This window comes from Cherax quadricarinatus, chromosome 89 (assembly GCF_038502225.1).
Source record: "Cherax quadricarinatus isolate ZL_2023a chromosome 89, ASM3850222v1, whole genome shotgun sequence".
NCBI lineage: Eukaryota > Metazoa > Arthropoda > Malacostraca > Decapoda > Parastacidae > Cherax > Cherax quadricarinatus.
The window spans coordinates 15,381,574-15,409,387 of NC_091380.1; the positions used below are offsets into that span (position 1 = coordinate 15,381,574).

The window sequence follows — 27,814 nt, forward strand, 5'->3', positions numbered from 1 at the left end:
TGATGGTACAGTGAACTAGAGTGTCAACACAACACCACAGTAGTGATGGTGACACAGTAGTGATGGTACAGTGAACTAGAGTGTCAACACAACACCACAGTAGTGATAGTGACACAGTAGTGATGGTACAGTGAACTAGAGTGTCAACACAACACCACAGTAGTGATGGTACAGTGAACTAGAGTGTCAACACAACACCACAGTAGTGATGGTGACACAGTAGTGATGGTACAGTGAACTAGAGTGTCAACACAACACCACAGTAGTGATTGTGACACAGTAGTGATGTGTCAACACAACACCACAGTGAACTAGAGTGTCAACACAACACCACAGTAGTGATGGTACAGTGAACTAGAGTGTCAGCACAACACCACAGTAGTGATGGTGACACAGTAGTGATGGTACAGTGAACTAGAGTGTCAACACAACACCACAGTAGTGATGGTGACACAGTAGTGATGGTACAGTGAACTAGAGTGTCAACACAACACCACAGTAGTGATGGTACAGTGAACTAGAGTGTCAACACAACACCACAGTAGTGATGGTGACACAGTAGTGATGGTACAGTGAACTAGAGTGTCAACACAACACCACAGTAGTGATGGTACAGTGAACTAGAGTGTCAACACAACACCACAGTAGTGATGGTGACACAGTAGTGATGGTACAGTGAACTAGAGTGTCAACACAACACCACAGTAGTGATGGTACAGTGAACTAGAGTGTCAACACAACACCACAGTAGTGATGGTACAGTGAACTAGAGTGTCAACACAACACCACAGTAGTGATGGTACAGTGAACTAGAGTGTCAACACAACACCACAGTAGTGATGGTGACACAGTAGTGATGGTACAGTGAACTAGAGTGTCAACACAACACCACAGTAGTGATGGTGACACAGTAGTGATGGTACAGTGAACTAGAGAGTCAACACAACACCACAGTAGTGATGGTACAGTGAACTAGAGTGTCAACACAACACCACAGTGGTGATGGTGACATAGTAGTGATGGTACAGTGAACTAGAGTGTCAACACAACACCACAGTAGTGATGGTGACACAGTAGTGATGGTACAGTGAACTAGAGTGTCAACACAACACCACAGTGGTGATGGTGACATAGTAGTGATGGTACAGTGAACTAGAGTGTCAACACAACACCACAGTAGTGATGGTGACACAGTAGTGATGGTACAGTGAACTAGAGTGTCAACACAACACCACAGTAGTGATGGTGACACAGTAGTGATGGTACAGTGAACTAGAGAGTCAACACAACACCACAGTAGTGATGGTACAGTGAACTAGTGTCAACACAACACCACAGTGGTGATGGTGACATAGTAGTGATGGTACAGTGAACTAGAGTGTCAACACAACACCACAGTAGTGATGGTACAGTGAACTAGAGTGTCAACACAACACCACAGTAGTGATGGTACAGTAAACTAGAGTGTCAACACAACACCACAGTAGTGATGGTACAGTGAACTAGAGTGTCAACACAACACCACAGTAGTGATGGTGACACAGTAGTGATGGTACAGTGAACTAGAGTGTCAACACAACACCACAGTAGTGATGGTGACACAGTAGTGATGGTACAGTGAACTAGAGAGTCAACACAACACCACAGTAGTGATGGTACAGTGAACTAGAGTCAACACAACACCACAGTGGTGATGGTGACATAGTAGTGATGGTACAGTGAACTAGAGTGTCAACACAACACCACAGTAGTGATGGTGACACAGTAGTGATGGTACAGTGAACTAGAGTGTCAACACAACACCACAGTGGTGATGGTGACATAGTAGTGATGGTACAGTGAACTAGAGTGTCAACACAACACCACAGTAGTGATGGTGACACAGTAGTGATGGTACAGTGAACTAGAGTGTCAACACAACACCACAGTAGTGATGGTGACACAGTAGTGATGGTACAGTGAACTAGAGAGTCAACACAACACCACAGTAGTGATGGTACAGTGAACTAGAGTGTCAACACAACACCACAGTGGTGATGGTGACATAGTAGTGATGGTACAGTGAACTAGAGTGTCAACACAACACCACAGTAGTGATGGTGACACAGTAGTGATGGTACAGTGAACTAGAGTGTCAACACAACACCACAGTGGTAATGGTGACATAGTAGTGATGGTACAGTGAACTAGAGTGTCAACACAACACCACAGTAGTGATGGTGACATAGTAGTGATGGTACAGTGAACTAGAGTGTCAACACAACACCACAGTAGTGATGGTGACACAGTAGTGATGGTACAGTGAACTAGAGAGTCAACACAACACCACAGTAGTGATGGTACAGTGAACTAGAGTGTCAACACAACACCACAGTGGTGATGGTGACATAGTAGTGATGGTACAGTGAACTAGAGTGTCAACACAACACCACAGTAGTGATGGTGACACAGTAGTGATGGTACAGTGAACTAGAGTGTCAACACAACACCACAGTAGTGATGGTGACACAGTGATGGTACAGTGAACTAGAGTGTCAACACAACACCACAGTAGTGATGGTGACACAGTAGTGATGGTACAGTGAACTAGAGTGTCAACACAACACCACAGTAGTGATGGTGACAGTAGTGATGGTACAGTGAACTAGAGTGTCAACACAACACCACAGTAGTGATGGTGACACAGTAGTGATGGTACAGTGAACTAGAGTGTCAACACAACACCACAGTAGTGATGGTGACACAGTAGTGATGGTACAGTGAACTAGAGTGTCAACACAACACCACAGTAGTGATGGTGACACAGTAGTGATGGTACAGTGAACTAGAGTGTCAACACAACACCACAGTAGTGATGGTACAGTGAACTAGAGTGTCAACACAACACCACAGTAGTGATGGTACAGTGAACTAGAGTGTCAACACAACACCACAGTAGTGATGGTACAGTGAACTAGAGTGTCAACACAACACCACAGTAGTGATGGTGACACAGTAGTGATGGTACAGTGAACTAGAGTGTCAACACAACACCACAGTAGTGATGGTGACACAGTAGTGATGGTACAGTGAACTAGAGTGTCAACACAACACCACAGTAGTGATGGTGACACAGTAGTGATGGTACAGTGAACTAGAGTGTCAACACAACACCACAGTAGTGATGGTGACACAGTAGTGATGGTACAGTGAACTAGAGTGTCAGCACAACACCACAGTAGTGATGGTGACACAGTAGTGATGGTACAGTGAACTAGAGTGTCAACACAACACCACAGTAGTGATGGTGACACAGTAGTGATGGTACAGTGAACTAGAGTGTCAACACAACACCACAGTCCACCACAGTCACCTCAGTAATGTCACTGTGGTTGACTGCTGCTCTCACCACATCCAGACCCTTCACAACTTTACCAAAGACACGGGACCACTGGTGACCACCTGGGAGGTCCCTGGTGGTGATGCAGAACTGGGCACTCCGGTGACTCACCGGCGACCATGTTGACCACACAGCACCAGCACTGACTGACTTCTGGTACTGTTGATCATCCTGGTGAGACAACAGTGGTGCTCCTCCCTTACCAGTATTATACTGGTAGTCTCCACCCCACACAAACTCCCCTGGTTCACCCTTGTTCCCCACCCCCAACAGTTTAGTGTTGAGGTAGGAGGAGCCTGAGTGTTGTCCAGTACACAACAACACAAACTGTCTGCCCAGTGTAGTGTTACCACTCAGCTGGATGTGGAGACTGTTTGATCCAGCCAGTGATCCAGCCCTGGCCAGTGATCTATGCCTGGCCAGTGATCCAGGCTGGGGCAGTGATCCAGGCTGGGGTAGTGATCCAGGGTGGGGCAGTGATCCAGGCTGGGGCAGTGATCCAGGCTGGGGCAGTGATCCAGGCTGGGGCAGTGATCCAGGGTGGGGCAGTGATCCAGGCTGGGGCAGTGATCCAGGCTGGGTCAGTGATGGGTCAGTGATCCAGGCTGGGGCAGTGATCCAGGCTGGGGCAGTGGGCAGTGATCCAGGCTGGGGCAGTGATCCAGGCTGGGGCAGTGATCCAGGCTGGGGCAGTGATCCAGGCTGGGGCAGTGATCCAGGCTGGGTCAGTGATCCAGGCTGGGGCAGTGATCCAGGCTGGGGCAGTGATCCAGGCTGGGGCAGTGATCCAGGCTGGGGCAGTGATCCAGGCTGGGTCAGTGATCCAGGCTGGGGCAGTGATCCAGGCTGGGGCAGTGATCCAGGCTGGGGCAGTGATCCAGGCCAGGCCAGGTCAAGAAATACCAGAGTGGAGGAGTGATCCAGCGCCTCCAACACCTCGCTCACCTACACAAACAAACATCATTACTCTACATCTCACTTATTATTATTATCATTATTATATTATTACTTTATTTTTATATTATTATAATTATTATTGTCATTATTATTATTAGTAGTAGTAGTACTACTACTAATAATAATGACAATAATAATTTACCTTTTATAAATAATAATTCATAATTATTTATAATAGGTAATACATTTATTAAAATATCAATTCATTATCACCTATCATTATTATTATTATTATTATTATTATTATTATTACTAATATTATTATTATTATTACTAATTTTATTATTATTATTATTATTATTATTATTATTATTATTATTATTATAAACAGTCAATAATTATATATTTTACAAAAGTAATATTTTTTCATAATTATTTTTATAATTACATTATAAATAAGAAGAAAATTGCAAAAGAAGAAAGAGTGTGAGCAAAGTAACATTTATGAAGGGATTCAGGGAAACCGGCAGGCCGGACTTGAGTCCTGGAGATGGGAAGTACAGTGCCTGCACTCTGAAGGAGGGGTGTTAATGTTGCAGTTTAAAAACTGTAGTGTAAAGCACCCTTCTGGCAAGACAGTGATGGAGTGAATGATGGTGAAAGTTTTTCTTTTTCGGGCCACCCTGCCTTGGTGGCCACCCTGCCTTGGTGGGCCACCCTGCCTTGGTGGGCCACTCTGCCTTGGTGGGAATCGGCCAGTGTGATAATAAAGAAATTATAAATAACAATTACAAATATCAAATAACAATCCTACTTCTTAATAAAATATTATTTTATTGTTAATGTAATTATTAACATTATAATTATTTAATAAATATTCTATTAAATTAATAAATTTATAATTATGCAATGATTATTATTACCAATTATAAATAATTATAATATTGTTTCATAACAATAATAATAATAATAATAATAACTTTATTACTACAAGTACATGTACAAGGTATACAAGTACATGTACAAGGTATACAAGTACATGTACAAGGTATACAAGTACATGTACAAGGTATACAAGTACATGTACAAGGTATACAAGTACATGTACAAGGTATACAAGTATATGTACAAGGTATACAAGTACATGTATAAGGTATACAAGTACATGTACAAGGTATACAAGTGTATGTACAAATTCAAATTCAAATTCAAATTCAAAGTTTATTCTCTATAAGGATTACAATGCTGAGTTTACAGAAATTTGGTTATTGTTTGGTTTACATGTAGTAAAATTGTGATTACAGAGTGTACCACTAGAACGCTTAGCATGGCTAGGCATTTCGGGCATACTTAGTTTTATTCTTAATTGTAAAATATTACAAATTATGAGGTAAGTTGGTATTATGGCTAAGTGACTAAATACTAGTTTATGAGTTTAGCAATGTGAATGCTTTTGTTTTGGCACAGTATATAGTTTCAGTATTGGAGTATCACAGGATTCATTATTTTAAGACTGAGATTAATATTTCTGTTTATGGTCAAATGAGTGAGCGAGTGTAAGTGTGAACCACCAGGTGGTATTCGTGTAGTTAGTTGACGGGGTGTATCAGGGAGATAAGATGTTTTCTAATGGTAGTTTTGAAGGTGATGAATGTGTCTGCAGTTCTAGAGTTCTCAGGTAGGGTATTCCAGATTTTAGGGCCTTTGACATACATTGAATTTTTGTAAAGGTTTAGTCGGACACGGGGAATGTCGTAGAGATGTTTGTTTCTGGTGTTATGCTTGTGGGTTCTGTCACAACTATCAAGAAAGCGTTTTAGGTCAAGGTTGATATTAGAGTTTAAGGTCCTGTAGATATAGATTGCACAGTAGTAAGTGTGGATGTACTGAACTGGGAGTAAGTTTAGATCTTTGAAGAGTGGGGGGGTGTGCTGCCAGGGATGGGATTTAGTGATTATTCTTACTGCAGCTTTTTGTTGGGTTATTATTGGCTTTAGGTGTGTTGCTGCAGTTGATCCCCAAGCACAAATAGCATATGTGAGGTATGGATAAATGAGTGGTATAGTGTGAGAAGGGCATTTTGCGGCACATAGTATCGTATCTTGGAGAGGATCCCAACCGTTTTGGATACTTTTTTGGCTATATGCTGGATATGGGTGCTGAAATTCAGGTTGTTGTCAAGGTATAGGCCTAGGAATTTTCCCCCATTATTTCTGGTAATTAGAGTGTTGTCAATCTTAATGTTAATTTGTGCATCTCCTGCTCTGCTACCAAACATAATATAGTAAGTTTTGTCAGTGTTAAGCGTAAGTTTATTGGCTGTCATCCAAATCGATATTTTAATCAGCTCCTCATTCACAATGGTGTTGAGGGTGGCAAGATTAGGGTGAGAGATGACATAAGTCGTGTCATCAGCAAAGAGAATGGGTTTCAGGTGTTGGGATACATTTGGAAGGTCATTGATGTATATGAGGAAGAGCAGGGGACCAAGGACACTTCCCTGCGGAACTCCAGTATCAAGTGGCCGTGTTGCTGATGCTGTGTCTTTAATGGTGACGTACTGATACCTATTAGTAATGTAAGATTTGAAATAAGCAAGCGCATGGCCTCTTACACCGTAGTGGTCAAGTTTGTGGAGTAGGATTTCGTGGTTTACTGTGTCAAAAGCTTTTCTTAGGTCAATAAAAAATCCTAGTGGATATTCCTTATTTTCCAATGCTGTGTAAAGCAGATCTAGCATTTTTATGATTGCATCATTAGTGCTTTAATTTTTCCTGAAGCCAAACTGGCAGGGGTTGAGTATGTTTTGAGCCGTTATAAATGAATACAGTCTCCTGTGCACGAGTTTCTCAAAGATTTTGGATAGCAATGGTAAGTTAGATATTGGCCTATAGTTGTTTAAGTCTGTAGGGTCACCACCTTTATTTATTGGTGTAACCCTTGCCATCCTGAGTAGTTTCGGGAAGGTGCTAGTCTCTATTGACTTGTTAAAAAGTAATGAAATAGCATGCGAAAGGACATGGGCCGCTCGCTTGTACAGTAATGGTGGGACATGAGACCGATTCCCCGAGTTATTTTTAAGTGACTTTATGATCTCAATGACTTCCGTGGGCTCAGTTGGTGCAAGATAGAAAGAATTAGGGAAATTTCCATCTAGGTAGTCCCCGGCATGGGCATTGGTATGTGGGATTTTACTGGCGAGATTAGATCCTATGTTTGAGAAGAAGTCGTTTATCTTGTTAGCTGTGTCAGTGGGATGTAGTGGTGTTTCATTAGGTTTAGTTAGGACAATATTCTTGGTTTTTCTCAGTTTGTGGGTCCCTAGAATCTGAGAGAGTGTTTTCCAGGTCTTTTTTATATCTCCTCTAGTGTCTGTGAATCTACTGGAGTAGTATAGTTGTTTGGCTTTTTTTATTACTTTGGTGAGAGCTGATGAATAGTGTTTAAGAATATCTTTGTGTATTAAGCCCTGTCAATATTGCTTTTCATATTGGTGTTTCTTGTCAATGGATTTCAGTACAAGGTATACAAGTGTATGTACAAGGTATACAAGTACATGTACAAGGTATACAAGTACATGTACAAGGTATACAAGTACATGAACAAGGTATACAAGTACATGTACAAGGTATACAAGTGTATGTACAAGGTATACAAGTATATGTAAAAGGTATACAAGTACATGTACAAGGTATACAAGTACATGTACAAGGTATACAAGTACATGTACAAGGTATACAAGTACATGTACAAGGTATACAAGTACATGTACAAGGTATACAAGTACATGTACAAGGTATACAAGTACATGTACAAGGTATTCAAGTACATGTACAAGGTATACAAGTACATGTACAAGGTATACAAGTACATGTACAAGGTATACAAGTACATGTACAAGGTATTCAAGTACATGTACAAGGTATACAAGTACATGTACAAGGTATACAAGTACATGTACAAGGTATACAAGTACATGTACAAGGAATACAACTACATGTACAAGGTATACAAGTACATGTACAAGGTATACAAGTACATGTACAAGATATACAAGTATATGTACAAGGTATACAACTACATGTACAAGGTATTCAAGTACATGTACAAGGTATACAAGTACATGTACAAGGTATACAAGTACATGTACAAGGTATACAAGTACATGTACAAGGTATACAAGTACATGTACAAGGTATACAAGTGTATGTAAAAGGTATACAAGTGTATGTACAAGGTATACAAGCACATATACAAGGTATACAAGTACATGTACAAGGTATACAAGTACATGTACAAGGTATACAAGTACATGTACAAGGTATACAAGTACATGTACAAGGTATACAAGTACATGTACAAGGTATACAAGTACATGTACAAGATATACAAGTATATGTACAAAGTATACAACTACATGTACAAGGTATACAAGTACATGTACAAGGTATACAAGTACATGTACAAGATATACAAGTATATGTACAAGGTATACAACTACATGTACAAGGTATACAAGTACATGTACAAGGTATACAAGTGTATGTACAAGGTATACAAGTGTATGTACAAGGTATACAAGCACATATACAAGGTATACAAGTACATGTACAAGGTATACAACTACACGTACAAGGTATACAAGTACATGTACAAGGTATACAAGTACATGTACAAGGTATACAAGTACATGTACAAGGTATACAAGTGTGTGTACAAGGTATACAAGTTCATGTACAAGATATACAAGTACATGTACAAGGTATACAAGTACATGAACAAGGTATACAAGTGTATGTACAAGGTATACAAGTACATGTACAAGGTATACAAGTACATGTACAAGGTATACAAGTGTATGTACAAGGTATACAAGTACATGTACAAGGTATACAAGTACATGTACAAGGTATACAAGTGTATGTAAAAGGTATACAAGTACATGTACGAGGTATACAAGTACATGTACAAGGTATACAAGTACATATACATGGTATACAAGTACATGTACAAGGTATACAAGTGTGTGTACAAGGTATACAAGTGTATGTAAAAGGTATACAAGTGTATGTACAAGGTATACAAGTGCATGTACAAGGTATACAAGTACATGTACAAGGTATACAAGTGTATGTACAAGGTATACAAGTACATGTACAAGGTATACAAGTACATGTACAAGGTATACAAGTACATGTACAAGGTATACAAGTACATGTACAAGGTATACAAGTACATGTACAAGGTATACAAGTGCATGTACAAGGTATACAAGTACATGTACAAGGTATACAAGTACATGTACAAGGTATACAAGTACATGTACAAGGTATACAAGTACATGTACAAGGTATACAAGTATATGTACAAGGTATACAAGTACATGTACAAGGTATACAAGTACATGTACAAGGTATACAAGTGTATGTACAAGGTATACAAGTACATGTACAAGGTATACAAGTACATGTACAAGGTATACAAGTACATGTACAAGGTATACAAGTACATGTACAAGGTATACAAGTACATGTACAAGGAATACAAGTACATGTACAAGGTATACAAGTACAGGTACAAGGTATACAAGTACATGTACAATGCATACAAGTACATGTACAAGGTATACAAGTACATGTACAAGGTATACAAGTGTATGTATAAGGTATTCAAGTACATGTACAAGGTATACAAGTACATGTACAAGGTATACAAGTACATGTACAAGGTATACAAGTACATGTACAAGGTATACAAGTACATGTACAAGGTATACAAGTACATGTACAAGGTATACAAGTACATGTACAAGGTATACAAGTACATGTACAATGTATACAAGTACATGTACAAGGTATACAAGTGTACATGTACAAGATATACAAGTACAACATATACAAGTACATGTACAAGGTATACAAGTACATGTACAAGGTATACAAGTACATGTACAAGGTATACAAGTACATGTACAAGGTATACAAGTACATGTACAAGGTATACAAGTACATGTACAAGGTATACAAGTACATGTACAAGGTATACAAGTGTATGTACAAGGTATACAAGTACATGTACAAGGTATACAAGTACATGTACAAGGTATACAAGTGTATCTATAAGGTATACAAGTGTATGTACAAGGTATACATGTACAAGATATACAAGTACATGTACAAGGTATATAAGTACATGTACAAGGTATACAAGTACATGTACAAGGTATACATGTACATGTAAAAGGTATACAAGTACATGTACAAGGTATACAAGTACATGTACAAGGTATACAAGTACATGTACAAGGTATACAAGTGTATGTACAAGGTATACAAGTACATGTACAAGGTATACAAGTACATGTACAAGGTATACAAGTGTATGTACAAGGTATACAAGTACATGTACAAGGTATACAAGTACATGTACAAGGTATACAAGTACATGTACAAGGTATACAAGTGTATCTACAAGGTATACAAGTGTATGTACAAGGTATACAAGTACATGTACAAAGTATACAAGTATATGTACAAGGTACACAAGTACATGTACAAGGTATACAAGTACATGTACAAGGTACACAAGTACATGTACAAGGTATACAAGTACATGTACAAGGCATACAAGTACATGTACAAGGTATACAAGTACATGTACGAGGTACACAAGTACATGTACAAGGTACACAAGTACATGTACAAGGTATACAAGTACATGTACAAGGTACACAAGTACATGTACAAGGTATACAGGTACATGTACAAGGTACACAAGTACATGTACAAGGTATACAAGTACATGTACAAGTTATGCAAGTACATGTACAAGGTATACAAGTACATGTACAAGGTATACAAGTACATGTACAAGGTATACAAGTACATGTACAAGGCATACAAGTACATGTACAAGGTATACAAGTACATGTATGAGGTACACAAGTACATGTGCAAGGTACACAAGTACATGTACAAGGTATACAAGTACATGTACAAGGTAAACAAATATATGTACAAGTTATAGAAGTACATGTACAAGGTATACAAGTACAAGTACAAGGTACACAAGTGCATGTGCAAGGTATACAAGTACATGTACAAGGTATACAAGTACATGTACAAGGTATACAAGTACATGTACAAGGTATACAAGTACATGTACAAGGTATACATGTACAAGGTATACAAGCACATGTACAAGGTATACAAGCACATATACAAGGTATACAAGTACATGTACAAGGTATACAAGTACATGTTCAAGGTATACAAGTACATGTACAAAGTATACAAGTACATGTAAAAGGTATATATGTACAAGGTATACAAGCACATGTACAAGGTATACAAGTACATGTACAAGGTATACAAGTACATGTACAAGGTATACTAGTACATGTACAAGGTATACAAATACATGTACAAGGTATACAAGCACATGTACAAGGTATACAAGTACATGTACAAGGTAAACAAGTACATGTACAAGGTGTACATGTACAAGGTATACAAGTGCATGTACAAGGTATACAAGTATATGTACAACGTATACAAGAACATGTACAAGATATACAAGCACATGTACAAGGTATACATGTACATGTACAAGGTATACAAGTACATGTACAAGGTATACAAGTACATGTACAAGGTATACAAGTACATGTACAAGGTATACAGACCACAGCTAACATGAATAACATACTACTATATACAAAGTCACTTGTTATGCTGAGCATTTCCTGCAAATTAGGTCAGTTTTGTCCCAGGATGCGACTCACACCAGTCATCTAACACCCAGGATGTAACCCACACAAATCGACTAACGCCCAGGATGCGAGCCACACTAGTCAACTAACACCCAGGATGCAATCCACACCAGTCCACTAACACGCAGGATGTGACCCACACCAGTCAACTAACACCCAGGATGTAACCCACACCAGTCCACCAACACCCAGGATGTAACCCACAACAGTCAAATAACACCCAGGATGTGCCCACACCAGTCAACTAACATCCAGGATGCGACCCACACCAATTGAATAACACCCAGGATGTGACCCACACCAGTCACTAATACCCAGGATGCAACCCACACCAGTCAACAAACACCCAGGATGCGAGCCACACCAGTCAACTAACACCCAAGATGCAACCCACATGAGTCCACTAATACCCAGGATGTGACCCACACTAGTCTACTAACACCTAGGATGCAACCCACACAAGTCAAGTAACACCCAGGATGCAATCCACACCAGTTGACTAGCACCCAGGATGTGACCAACACCAATCAAGTAACACCGAAGATGCGACTCACAGAAGCCAACTAACACCCAGGATGTGACCCACAGCAGTCCACTAACAATCAGGATGTGACCAACACCAGACAACTAACACCCAGGATGCAACCCACACCAGTCAACTAACATAGGAACATAAGAAAGAAGGAACAATGCAGCAGGCCTACTGGCCCATGTGAGGCAGGTCCAAGTCTCCTACCGGCTTAAGCCAATGCCCCAACCTAGTCAGGTCAAGTCACATTCATGTAAGGAAGGAACACGTCAATAGACCTAGTAGCACAAGGTAATCAGCTCTAACTCAGACCCACCCACATCCACTCACTTATGAATCTTAGCTTGTATGAGAAAACTTGGGAGTTTGTTCCACTCATCCACAACTCTATTACCAAACCAGTGCTTTCCTATATCCTTCCTGAATCTGAATTTTTCCAACTTAACCCTTTCAGGGTTTCGGCCGTACTAGTATGGTTTACGCACCAAGGTTTTTGACGTATGAGTACACCTAAATTCTAGTGCCCTCAAATCTAGTGAGAGAAAGCTGGTAGGCCTACATATGAAGGAATGGGTCTATGTGGTCAGTGTGCGCAGTATAAAAAAAATCCTGCAGCACACAGTGCGTAATGAGAAAAAAAACTTTCACCTTGTTTTTGGATTAAAAGAGCGACTTTGCACTGTATTTTCATATGGTATTCATTGTTGTATTCTAGTTTTCCTGGTCTCATTGTATAGAATGTAAGAATGGACGACATATTACAGAAATTGAGATGATTTTGACTGGTTTTACAAAGAAAAGCACCTTGAAATTGAGGTCAAAGTAGAAGAAATGTTTGATTTTTACCAAATTTCAAAAGTAAACAAATTATGCTACGCATCCAATACACATCAACTGGTGAGTCTAATATTCTTTCAAAAGTGCGCTGATATTATTTATACCATTTCTACACTAATGCAGTAGTCTGCATAACAGTAAATCTTCTATTTTTTAGTTAGAATAAAAATTCAAAGTGGAAAGCAAAAGAATGTAAGAGGGCATAAGGACATGAATAATGAACAGAGGAAATGTTATTTTAGTGCCAGGAATGTCGTTGTTGTTTATTCTGGACCCTATTCGGAAATTGGCATCTTTTGAAATTTGTGTGAAATTGGCAAAATTGCTAAATTCTGACCACTGTATTGGATAATTGAAATCAGTAAATGGGTAGTTTCTTGTACTCATTCGATAGAAAAAATGGAGTTCTAGCAAAATAGTTATGATTTTTGTCGACAAGTACACTGCAATTGGCCGAAAATAGGGCTCTAAAGTGGGTAAAATCGCCGATACGTAAACATCGTCAAGACCGCTAACTTCACGAGAGCATAATTATATAAGTTTTCCATCAAATTTCATACTTTTGGTGTCATTGTGATCGGGAAAAGATTCTCTATCTTTTCATAAGAAAAATAATTTTTTTTTTTAAATTCGGCCAACCCTGAGAACAAGTCTCTTAGAAGGCCTGTAGACCCTGAAAGGGTTAAAACCATTGCTGCGAGTCCTGTCTAGGCTAGATATTTTCAGCATGCTAATTTCTTCCCCTTTATTTATTCCTGTCTTCCAGTCATACACCTCAATCATATCCTCCCTAATTCTACGCCTTTCTAGAGAGTGCAGATTCGGGGCCCTCAGTCTATCCTCATAGGGAAGATTTCTGATACATAGGAACAACTTTGTCATCGTCTTTTGAATGTTTTCCAGAACATTTAAATCCATTCTGTAATACAGTGACCAAAACTGTGCATCACAATCTAAATGAGGCCTAACCAAGGATATATAGAGTTGAAGAATAACCTGAGGACTTCTGTTGTTTATATATCTTAATATGAAGCCAAGGATTCTGTTAGCATTATTGCAAACACTTGTGCACTCTTGTCTTGGTTTCAGATTACTGCTAACCAGAAATCCCAAATCCTTTTTGCAGTCAGTTGTATTAATATCTACATCATTTAGTTTACATGTGGCATGGTTATTTTCCTGTCCAATGTTTAGAACTTTGCGTTTGTCTATATTAAATTGCAACTGCCACTTCTCTGACCACTTCATCAGTCTATTCAAATCTTCCTGGAGTGCTCTAATGTCCTCGTGAGAATGAATTCAACGGCCTATTTTGGTGTCATTCGCAAACTTGCTTATGTCGCTCTTTATGCACTAACCTATGTCGTTTATGTAGATTGTGAACAACAGGGAGCCAATGCTGACGCCTGTGCAACACTGCTCATGACACTTCCCCACAATGACTTCTCCCAATTTATGCAAACTTCCTGCTGCCTATTTCTTAACCATACCTCTATCCAAGAAAAAATTTCTCCTCCTATTACATGTGCCTTACTTTTCCTCAATAGTCTCTGATGTGGCACCCTGTCAAAAGCCTTACTGAAGTCCATATACACAATATAATATTTATTACCACGAGCTACCTCCTCAGATTTTTATTTTATTTTATTAACACACTGGCCAATTCCCACCAAGGCAGGGTGGCCCGAAAAAGAAACACTTTCACCATCATTCACTCCATCACTGTCTTGTCAGAAGGGTGCTTTACACTACAGTTTTAAACTGCAACATTAACACCCCTCCTTCAGAGTGCAGGCACTGTACTTCCCATCTCCAGGACTCAAGTCTGGCCTGCCGGTTTCCCTGAATCCCTTCATAAATGTTACTTTGCTCACACTCCAACAGCACGTCAAATGTTAAAAACCATTTGTCTCCATTCACTTCTACCAAACACTCTCATGCATGCACGCTGGAAGTCCAAGCCCCTAACACAAAACCTCCTTTACCCCCTCCCTTCAACCTTTCCTAGGCCGACCCCTACCCTGCCTTCCTTCCACTACAGACTGATACACTCTTGAAGTCATTCTGTTTCGCTCCATTCTCTCTACATTCCCAAACAACCTCAAGAACCCTTCCTCAGCCCTCTGGACAACAGTTTTGGCAATCCCGCACCTCCTCCTAACTTCCAAACTACGAATTCTCTGCATTATATTCACACCACACATTGCCCTCAAACATGATATCTCCACTGCCTCTAGCCTTCTCCTTGCTGCAACATTCATCACCCATGCTTCACACCCATATAAGAGCGTTGGTAAAACTATACTTTCATACATTCCCCTCTTTGCATCCGAGGGCAAAGTTCTTTGTCTCCACAGACTCCTAAGTGCACCGCTCACCCTTTTCCCCTCATCACTTCTATGATTCACCTCATCTTCATAGACCCATCCACTGACATGTCCACTCCCTAATATTTGAATACATTCACCTCCTCCATACTCTCTCCCTCCAATCTGATATCCAATCTTTCATCACCTAATCTTTTTGTTATCCTCATAACCTTACTCTTTCCTGTATTCACTTTTAATTTTCTTCTTTTACATACCCTACCAAATTCATCCACCAACCTCTGCAACTTCTCTTAAGAATCACCCAAGAGCACAGTGTCATCAGCAAAGAGCAACTGTGACAACTCCCACTTTATATGTGATTCTTTATCTTTTAACTCTACGCCTCTTGCCAAGACCCTCGCATTTACTTCTCTTACAACCCCATCTATAAATATATTAAACAACCATGGTGACATCACACATCCTTGTCTAAGGTCTACTTTTACTGGGAAATAATCTCCCTCTTTCCTACATACTCTAACTTGAGCCTCACTATCCTCGTAAAAACCCTTCACTGCTTTCAGTAACCTACCTCCTATACCATACTTGCAACATCTGCCACATTGCCCCCCTATCCACCCTGTCATACGCCTTTCCCAAATCCATAAATGCCACAAAAACCTCTTTAGCCTTATCTAAATACTGTTCACTTATATGTTTCACTGTAAACACCTGGTCTACACACCCCCTACCTTTCCTAAAGCCTCCTTGTTCATCTGCTATCCTATTCTCTGTCTTACTCTTAATTCTTTCAATAATAACTCTACCATACACTTTATCAGGTATACTCAACAGACTTATCCCCCTATAATTTTTGCACTCTCTTTTGTCCCCTTTGCCTTTATACAAAGAAACTATGCATGCTCTCTGCTAATCCCTAGGTACCTTACCCTCTTCCATACATTTATTAAATAATAGCACCAACCACTCCAAAACTATATCCCCACCTGCTTTTAACATTTCTGTCTTTATCCCATCAATCCCAGCTGCCTTACCCACTTTCATTTTACCTACTGCCTCACAAAATTCCCACACACTCACAACTGGCTCTTCCTCACTCCTACAAGATGTTATTCCTCCTTGCCCTATACACGAAATCACAGCTTCGCTATCTTCATCAACATTTAACAATTCCTCAAAATATTCCCTCCATCTTCCCAATACCTCTAACTCTCCATTTAATAACTCTCCTCTCCTATTTTTAACTGACAAATCCATTTGTTCTCTAGGCTTCCTTAGCTTGTTAATCTCACTCCAAAAAAATTTTCTTATTTTCAACAAAATTTGTTGATAACATCTCACCCACTCTCTCATTTGCTCTCTTTTTACATTGCTTCACCACTCTCTTAACCTCTCTCTTTTTCTCCATATACTCTTCCCTCCTTGCATCACTTCTACTTTGTAAAAACTTCTCATATGCTAACTTTTTCTCCCTTACTACTCTCTTTACATCATCATTCCACCAATCGCTCCTCTTCCCTCCCACACCCACTTTCCTGTAACCACAAACTTCTGCTGAACACTCTAACACTACATTTTTAAACCTACCCCATACCTCTTCGACCCCATTGCCTATGCTCTCATTAGCCTATCTATCCTCCAATAGCTGTTTATATCTTACCCTAACTGCCTCCTCTTTTAGTTTATAAACCTTCACTTCTCTCTTCCCTGATGCTTCTATTCTCCTTGTATCCCATCTACCTTTTACTCTCAGTGTAGCTACAACTAAAAAGTGATCTGATATATCTGTGGCTCCTCTATAAACATGTACATCCTGAAGTCTACTCAACAGTCTTTTATCTACCAATACATAATCCAACAAACTACTGTCATTTTGCCCTCCATCATATCTTGTATACTTATTTATCCTCTTTTTCTTAAAATATAACTAAACCCCTTTCTATACAAAGTTCAATCAAAGGGTTCCCATTAACATTTACACCTGGCTCCCCAAACTTACATACCACACCCTCTCTAAAAGCTTCTCCTACTTTAGCATTCAGGTCCCCTACCACAATTACTCTCTCACTTGGTTCAAAGGTTCCTTTACATTCTCTTAACATCTCCCAAAATCTCTCTCTCTCCTCTTCATTCCTCTCTTCTCCAGGTGCATACACGCTTATTATGACCCAATTTCCGCATCCAACATTTACTTTAATCCACATAATCCTTGAATTTACACATTCATATTCTCTTTTCTCTTTCCATAACTAATCCTTTAACATTATTGCTACCCCTTCCTTAGCTCTAACTCTCTCAGATACTCCAGATTTAATCCCATTTATTTCCCCCCACAGAAACTCCCCTACCCCCTTCAGCTTGGTTTCCTTTAGGGCCAGGACGTCCAACTTTTTTTCATTCATAACATCAGGAGGAGTATGGAAGAAGTGAATGTTTTCAGATACTTGGGAGTTGACGTCTCGGCGGATAGATTTATAAAGGATGAGGTTAATCACAGAATTGATGAGGGAAAAAAGGTGAGTGGTGCGTTGAGGTACATGTGGAGTCAAAAAACGTTATCTATGGAGGCAAAGAAGGGAATGTATGAAAGTATAGTAGTACCAACACTCTTACATGGGTGTGAAGCTTGGGTGGTAAATGCAGCAGCGAGGAGATGGTTGGAGGCAGTGGTGATGTCCTGTTTAAGGGCAATGTGTGGTGTAAATATTATGCAGAAAATTCGGAGTGTGGAAATTAGGAAAAGGTGTGGAGTTAATAAAAGTATTAGTCAGAGGGCAGAAGAGGGGTTGTTGAGGTGGTTTGGTCATTTAGAGAGAATGGATCAAAGTAGAATGACATGGAAAGCATGTAAACCTATAGGGGAAGGAAGGCGGGGTAGGGGTCGTCCTCGAAAGGGTTGGAGAGAAGGGGTAAAGGAGGTTTTGTGGGCAAGGGGCTTGGACTTCCAGCAAGTGTGCGTGAGCATGTTAGATAGGAGTGAAAGGAGACAAATGGTACTTGGGACCTGACGATCTGTTGGAGTGTGAGCAGGGTAATATTTGGTGAAGGGATTCAGGGAAACCGGTTATTTTCATATAGTCGGACTTGAGTCCTGGAAATGAGAAGTACAATGCCTGCACTTTAAAGGAGGGGTTTGGGATATTGGCAGTTTGGAGGGATATGTTGTGTATCTTTATATGTGTATGCTTCTAAACTGTTGTCTTCTGAGCACCTCTGCAAAAACAGTGATAATGTGTGAGTGTGGTGGGAGTGTTGAATGATGATGAGAGTATTTTCTTTTTGGGGATTTTCTTTCCTTTTTGGGTCACCCTGCCTCGGTGGGAGACGGCCAACTTGTTGAAAAAAAAAAAAAAACATCAGCAATCATCTGTTTCTTGTCATCCACACTACATCCACGCACATTCTAGCATCCCAGTTTTATAAAGTTTTTCTTCTTCTCTTTTTTAGTAAATGTTTACAGGAGAAGGGGTTACTAGCCCATTGTTTCCGGCATTTTAGTCGCCTCAAATACCTTAGTGAAAATAAATAAATTCGTAAGGCAGGAATACCCCTTTGTAAAATCATGATGAGATTTTTTGATTAATTTATGCTTTTCAAGATGGCTATGAACTGCCTCGGCAATTATTGATTCCATAAATTTTCCCACTATGGAGGTTAGGCGTATTGGTCCATAGATCGAGGCTAAGGTCATGTCACCTGCTTCGAAAATAGTTATCATATTTGCCATTTTTCACTTATCTGGCACCATGCCAGTTTGTAGTGATATGTTGAAAAGATTGGCCAAAGGTTTGCTAAGCTCCTCTTTACATTCCTTTAAAACCCTTGCATTCAGTTTAACAGGGCCTGGGCATTTGTTAGGTTTTAATTTATCTAATTGCCTAAGGACCATGTCACTTGTGACCCTAATCATGCATAGGTTATTATCATCCTGTTCTACATAATTTATTATTTCTGGAATACTGCTAGTATCTTCCTCTGTACAAACTGAGAGGAAGTATGTGTTAAAAATTCTACAAATTTTCTTATCACTGTTCGTGAGCTGACCCGAGTAACTTTCGAGTGGGCCTATCTTGTCCCTTATCTTACTTCTGTATACAAGAAAGAGTTCTTTTGGGTTAATCTTTGATTCTCTTGCAACTCTAACCTCATAATCTCTTTTTGCTTTTCTTATTCCCTTTTTTATTTCTCTTTTTCACTGATTATATTGATTTCTTAATTGTCCCTCTCCTCTTTTGATTTGCCTGTATATGCCTCTCCTTTGACCATTGAGACGTTTTAATCTATTGTTCATCCATTTAGGATCATTTTTCTTTCATCTGATTTCACTATTTAGAAAATAAGTTGTCCGAGCAGCTGGACCTATGCCCTGGAAAACGTCATATCGGCAGTCATCAACTCCTACCTGACCCACAGTCAGGTGATGCAACCCACAACAGTCCCCTAACAACCAGAATGCGACCAATAGCAGTTAACTAACACCCAGGATGTGACCAACAGCAGTCAACTAACACCCAGGATGCTACCCACACCAATCTATAAACACCCAGGATGCGACCACACAAATCCACTAAAACCCAAGATGGGACCCACACCAGTCAACTAACACACTGGTGTGGGTCACACACCAGTCTACTAACACCCAGTATGTGACCTACACAAGTCCACTAACACCCAGGATGCAACCCACACTAGTTCACTAACACCCAGGATGCAAATCACACAAGACCACTAATACCCAGGATGAGATATACATCAGTCTGCTAACAGACAGGATGTGACCCACAGCAGTCCACTAATAGCCTGGATGCATCCCACAGCAGTCCACTAACACCCAGGACGCGACCCACACCAGTCGACTACCACCCAGGACGCAACCCACAGCAGTCCACTAACACACAGGATGCAACCCTCACCAGCCCACCAACATCTAGGGTGCAACGCACACCAGTCTGCTAACACTCAGGATGCAACCCGCACTAGTCCACTAACACCCAAGATGTGACCCACACCAGTTCACTAACACCCAGGATGTGACTAACAGCTGTTCACTAACACCCAGGATGTAACCCACACCAGTCAACTAACAACCAGGATGCAACCCACAAAGTCCAATAACACCCTGGATATGACCAACACCAGCCCGCTAACAGACAAGATGCGACAAACAGCAGTCCACTAACACCCAGGATGTGACCCACGGCAAACTACTAACACCCTGGATGTAACCCATACCAGTAGACTAACATTCAGGATGCAACCCACACAAGTCCACTAACACCCATGATGTGACCCACACCAGATCACTAACACCCAGGATACGACCAACAGTAGTCCACTAACACCCAGTATGTGACCCACAGCAGTCCACTAACACCCAGGATGCATCCCACAGAAGTCAACTGACACCCAGGATGCGACCCGCACAAGTCGACTACCACCCATCATGCAACGCACAACAGTCCAATAACTCCCAGGATGCAACCCACACCAGTCCACTAACACCCAGGAGGCAACCCACACCAGTCTACTAACACCTAGGATGCAACCCCCAATAGCCCACTAACACCCAGCATATACCCACATCAGTCAACTAACACCCAGGATGCGATGCACAGCAGTCAACTAACACCCAGTATGCAACCCACACCAGCCCATGAACATCCAGGATGCAACCCACACCAGTCCACTAACACCCAGGAGGCAACCCACACCAGTCTACTAACACCCAGGATGTGACCAACACAGGGCAACTAACACCCAGGATGTGAGACACACCGGCCCACTAGCAACCAGGATGCAACTCACACCAGTCCACTAATACAAGGATGTGACCCGCAGCAGTCCACTAACACCCAGGATGCAACCCACACTAGCCCACTAACATGATGCAACTCACACCAGTCCATTAATACCCAGGATGAGACCCACAGCAGTCCACTTACACCCCGGATGTAACCCACATCACTCGACTAACACCCAGGATGCGACACACAGCAGTCCACTATCCCCCAGGATGCGATCCACACCAGTCGACTACCACCCAGGATGCAATCCACACCAGTCCTCTAACAGAGAATATGACCCACACCAGTCCACTAACATGTAAGATCTGACCCACATCAATCCATTTACACCCAGGAAGCGAGCCACACAAGTCCACTAACACAAAGGATATGACCCACACCACCCTACTAACACCCAGGATGTGACCCACACCAGTCCATTAATACCCAAGATGTAACCAACACCAGTCGGCTAACATCCAAGATGCGACCCACACCAGTCGACTAACATCCAATATGCATCCCACACCAGTTGACTAACACCCAGGATGCAACTGACACCAGTTTACTAATGCCTAGGATGCGACCCACACCAGTCCACTGACACCCGGGATGTGACCACATCAGTCCACTAACACCCAAGGTGCGACCCATGCCAGTCCAGTAACACCCAGGATGAGACCCACACCAGTCCACTGACACCCAGGATGCAACCACATCAGTCCACTAACACCCAAGGTGCGACCCACGCCAGTCCAATAACACCCAGGATGCAACCCACACCAGTCCACTAACAACCAGGATGCAACCCACACCGGTCCACTAACACCCAGGATGTGACCCACACCAGTCGACTAACACTCAGGATGTGACACACACCAGTCCACTAACACCCAGGATGTGACTCACACCAGTCCACTAACACCCTGGATGTGACTCACACCAGTCCACTAACACCCAGGATGTGACTCACACCAGTCCACTAACACCCAGGATGTGACACACACCAGTCCACTTACACCCAGGATGTGACCCACACCAGCCCACTAACACCCAAGATGTGACCCACACCAGTCCACTAACACCCAGGATGCAACCCACACAAGTCCACTAACACTCAGGATGACTCACACCATTCCACTAACACCCAGGATGTGACACACACCAGTCCACTAACACCCAGGATGCAACCCACACCAGTCCACTAACATCCAGGATGTGACTCACACCAGTCCACTAACACCCAGGATGTGACCCACACCAGTCCACTAACACCCAGGATGCAACCCACACCAGTCCACTAACATCCAGGATGTGACTCACACCAGTCCACTAACATCCAGGGTCTGACTCACACCAGTCCACTAACACCCAGGATGTGACCCACACCAGTCCACTAACACCCATGTACACATTTTACTGATGGGTGAACTTATACATCTGGTGTATTATTAAATTGTTTATATCTAGTTCATTATTAGTGTAAATTTGGTTCAGTGTGAATTATTAAATGATACCAGAGTCACATTTAATGCCAGACAAAATTTTAATTAATGTGAGTTCTTTGTTGCCAAACTTCTCAGATCCTGGGAAAAAAGTACACGAAAGTTGAATTTACGAGGGTAAACAAGTGTTGTACATGTGACTACATCAGTCTGCACACACCTGTCATTGTGTATATCTGTGCTGCTGCACCATATTATTGTTGTACATGTGACTGCGTCAGTCTGCACACACCTGTCATTGTGTATATCTGTGCTGCTTCACCATATTATTGTTGTACATGTGACTACGTCAGTCTGCACACACCTGTCATTGTGTATATCTGTGCTGCTGCACAATATTATTGTTGTACATGTGACTACGTCAGTCTGCACACACCTGTCATTGTGTATATCTGTGCTGCTGCACCATATTATTGTTGTACATGTGACTGACTACATTGTGTCACTCTGCACACACCTGTCATTGTGTATATCTGTGCTGCTGCACCATATTATTGTTGTACATGTGACTACGTCAGTCTGCACACACCTGTCATTGTGTATATCTGTGCTGCTGCACCATATTATTGTTGTACATGTGACTACGTCAGTCTGCACACACCTGTCATTGTGTATATCTGTGCTGCTGCACCATATTATTGTTGTACATGTGACTACGTCAGTCTGCACACACCTGTCATTGTGTATATCTGTGCTGCTGCACCATATTATTGTTGTACATGTGACTACGTCAGTCTGCACACACCTGTCATTGTGTATATCTGTGCTGCTGCACCATATTATTGTTGTACATGTGACTACGTCAGTCTGCACACACCTGTCATTGTGTATATCTGTGCTGCTGCACCATATTATTGTTGTACATGTGACTACGTCAGTCTGCACACACCTGTCATTGTGTATATCTGTGCTGCTGCACCATATTATTGTTGTACATGTGACTACGTCAGTCTGCACACACCTGTCATTGTGTATATCTGTGCTGCTGCACAATATTAACATACACACTTGTCTTATTTTTTTTATAAAAGTGTTCTTAATAAAACAGACAAAAGATACTTCAGATGTAAACACTGCAGGATACAAGAGACTTATTATTACATCATAACACAAGTTTGATATAACTGAAGATGATGTAGGTGGTGATAGTAACTAATATAATAACAGAAGATGATGTAGGTGGTGATAGTAACTAATATAATAACAGAAGATGATGTAGGTGGTGATAGTAACTAATATAATAACAGAAGATGATGTAGGTGGTGATAGTAACTAATATAATAACAGAAGATGATGTAGGTGGTGATAGTAACTAATATAATAACAGAAGATGATGTAGGTGGTGATAGTAACTAATATAATAACAGAAGATGATGTAGGTGGTGATAGTAACTAATATAATAACAGAAGATGATGTAGGTGGTGATAGTAACTAATATAATAACAGAAGATGATGTATGATAGTAACTAATATAATAACAGAAGATGATGTAGGTGGTGATAGTAACTAATATAATAACAGAAGATGATGTAGGTGGTGATAGTAACTAATATAATAACAGAAGATGATGTAGGTGGTGATAGTAACTAATATAATAACAGAAGATGATGTAGGTGGTGATAGTAACTAATATAATAACAGAAGATGTTGCAACACCTGAATCTATGTCTGGAATATTATACAAGACACAGAAGAAATAAAAGAAAAATGCAAAGTTGCATCAGGTTTTTGTTGTTTACAGATAACTATAAGTAAGAGTAGTGTTGCAATGATAGAAATATAGAGTGTTTTAACTGTATGGTTAGAAGATTGTAATAATATAGTGTTTTAACTGTATGGTTAGAAGATTGTAATAATATAGTGTTTTAACTGTATGGTTAGAAGATTGTAATAATATAGTGTTTTAACTGTATGGTTAGAAGATTGTAATAATATAGTGTTTTAACTGTATGGTTAGAAGATTGTAATAATATAGTGTTTTAACTGTATGGTTAGAAGATTGTAATAATATAGTGTTTTAACTGTATGGTTAGAAGATTGTAATAATATAGTGTTTTAACTGTATGGTTAGAAGATTGTAATAATATAGTGTTTTAACTGTATGGTTAGAAGATTGTAATAATATAGTGTTTTAACTGTATGGTTAGAAGATTGTAATAATATAGTGTTTTAACTGTATGGTTAGAAGATTGTAATAATATAGTGTTTTAACTGTATGGTTAGAAGATTGTAATAATATAGTGTTTTAACTGTATGGTTAAAAGATTGTAATAATATAGTGTTTTAACTGTATGGTTAGAAGATTGTAATAATATAGTGTTTTAACTGTATGGTTAGAAGATTGTAATAATATAGTGTTTTAACTGTATGGTTAGAAGATTGTAATAATACAGTAGGGCCCCACTTATACGGCTGGTTAGGATCCAGGCTACCGCCGTAAAGCGGAAACCGCCGTAAAGTGGAACACCCTTTTTTTCCACTTACAAATGCATACAAACACTAGATAACAAGTTTACACTAACATATATTAAGTTAGCAATAGAACCAGGCATCAAAAAACAATAAAAAAGTACAATACACACATAGTGCACTCATTACTTACCTTAAAATATTTATAGTCTTAATCTAGGGTGAGACAAGTAGTATTTATTGTAAGAAATCAAGTGTGGTATGTATGGTAGTCAGCCAGGCTACCATACCAGGCCACCCCACCCACACATACTATTCTATGATATTTAAGCATCCCAGAGCGATAAAATGTATATACAGTTCACTCATTACTTACCTTAAAATATTTGTAGTCTTAATGTAGGGTCAGGAGTAAGTAAATGAGATAAAACGAATAAATGAGAGAGAGAAAGAATGAGTGCATGAGAGAGTACAGGCACAGAGTTATGTAAACAAACCAGGCGAAGGTAAGTTTTGTAAACAAAGTGTACACGTCTGGTTTGTGTACAAGTTACATTGTGTACAGGTTGTCTCTACATTGATACGGTAGAATAAATAAAGAAGAACACTCCCATTCTCATGTAACATCATTTTGAGAAGAAATGATGCTCTGAGTGAAGGCAATGGAAATAAGTCACTCTGACTCTTTGGGTTATCCTAGGTTCTCTACACATATGTTGTTATGTATGATAATCTATGTAACTGTATTTGTGTATACCTGAATAAACTTACATACATACGAAAGGAATAATTTTCTACAGTTACCCCCAGTAACACATTTTCTCTTATGTTAGATTAGAGAAAATGTTATTCTTGGCGTCACTTGTACAAGTTATCTGGCTACCACATCTCATATTTATGTTTATTTATTCGATTGTGGGGTGTATTTATCATCTTTTTATGTTATGTATCGTGTTTACTATATAATTTTGAAAAAAATATCATGGATGGATTAATGAAAATGTGTATATTAACATAATATACAACATTTAATGAGACTCTGTGAATATTATTATTATTATTATTATCATTTCTAATATGGCGTCACTTGTACAAGTTATCTGGCTACCACATCTCATATTTATGTTTATTTATTCTATTGTGGGGTGTATTTATTATCTTTTTATGTTATGTATCGTGTTTATTATATAATTTTGAAAAAATATCATAGATGGATTAATAAAAATGTGAATTTAACGTAATATATGACATTTAAATGAGACTCGATGATTATTATTATTATCATTACTAATATGACGTCTGGAGACATAAGACACTTACTGATTTTAATGTGTACCTGCATGCAGGCGCGGATCTAGGAACAAAGTTTGGGGGGGGCCCAACGGCAGAATTTTCGGTTGTTTAAAGAGCATTAGCATTACCGTTTCTCCACTAACGGGATTCTTATTTGTTAATTACTGGCGGACTGACCTAAGTGAATGGGCATAACCATCTGCTCTAGGTGCCAGTGTTTCTCTTCGGATCCAAATGAGAGGGCCAATTTTTCTGAGAAAAAAAAACACTGACCTTACAATGTGAGGAATTTTGTATCTTATTAAAACTTTATTGAAAGTAAGAATTTAATAGCTAGAGATTTTTACATTAGACCTTAACTTAAATGTAGAATATATATATATATATATATATATATATATATATATATATATATATATATATATATATATATATATATATATATATATATATATATATATATACCTGCTTAAGACAGTAAGCATTATACTTTATAATATTACCAATAATAGTAGCCTTAAAAGTAACATGCAAAGGTTATTACACTGAAAGGATTAATCACACTGGAGCCTAAGCAAAGAGAAGACGGCGGTTCCTTTCCACAAACTTGTTGATCACACGATCAACAGGAACATGTACATCGTTATGGACGGCGAGTAGTGCGAGGCCGTTGAGGCGATCCTGACCTATGGTGCTCCTCAAGTATGTCTTCAGGCGTTTCAGGGCTGAGAACGATCGTTCGGCTTCTGCATTTGAGACTGGCAGGGTCGTAGGATGGTAAGGAGCTTCACGATGTTCGGAAACATACGGGTCTCGGCATATTCCTTTGCTTTCTTGACAGATTCGAAGGCCGGAGCAGAACATGTCCACCGCTGTGTTTCCGTCTGCACGAGCAAAAGTGACTCAACGTCACTTTCGTAGAGTTTAGTGGCTTTAAGAACAGCATCCACGTTTGCTTTTGAGCCCCTGAGCAGCTCCTTCAATCGGAGAGCAACGGGCACAGTGTCATCATCAAATCTGCTCTTCAACTCAGCGATCACATGGTCAACGAATGGAATATACACCGAGCGCCGATAGTAC

General features: G+C 39.9%; 1 protein-coding gene across 1 annotated transcript in view; it reads right to left on the reverse strand.

Annotated features, from left to right (window-relative positions):
* Window positions 1–309: 309 nt before the first annotated feature.
* LOC128697319 (uncharacterized) overlaps window positions 310–27,814 on the reverse strand; it is a 188,479-nt gene continuing 160,974 nt past the window's right edge. Inside the window, exons 6-7 of the mRNA XM_070104219.1 lie at window positions 4,263–4,324; window positions 310–3,776 (exon numbers count right to left, since the gene is read on the reverse strand). Coding sequence (XP_069960320.1) covers window positions 3,314–3,776; window positions 4,263–4,324 — 525 coding nt within the window. The 3' untranslated portion in view covers window positions 310–3,313. The remainder of the gene's footprint in view (window positions 3,777–4,262; window positions 4,325–27,814) is intronic.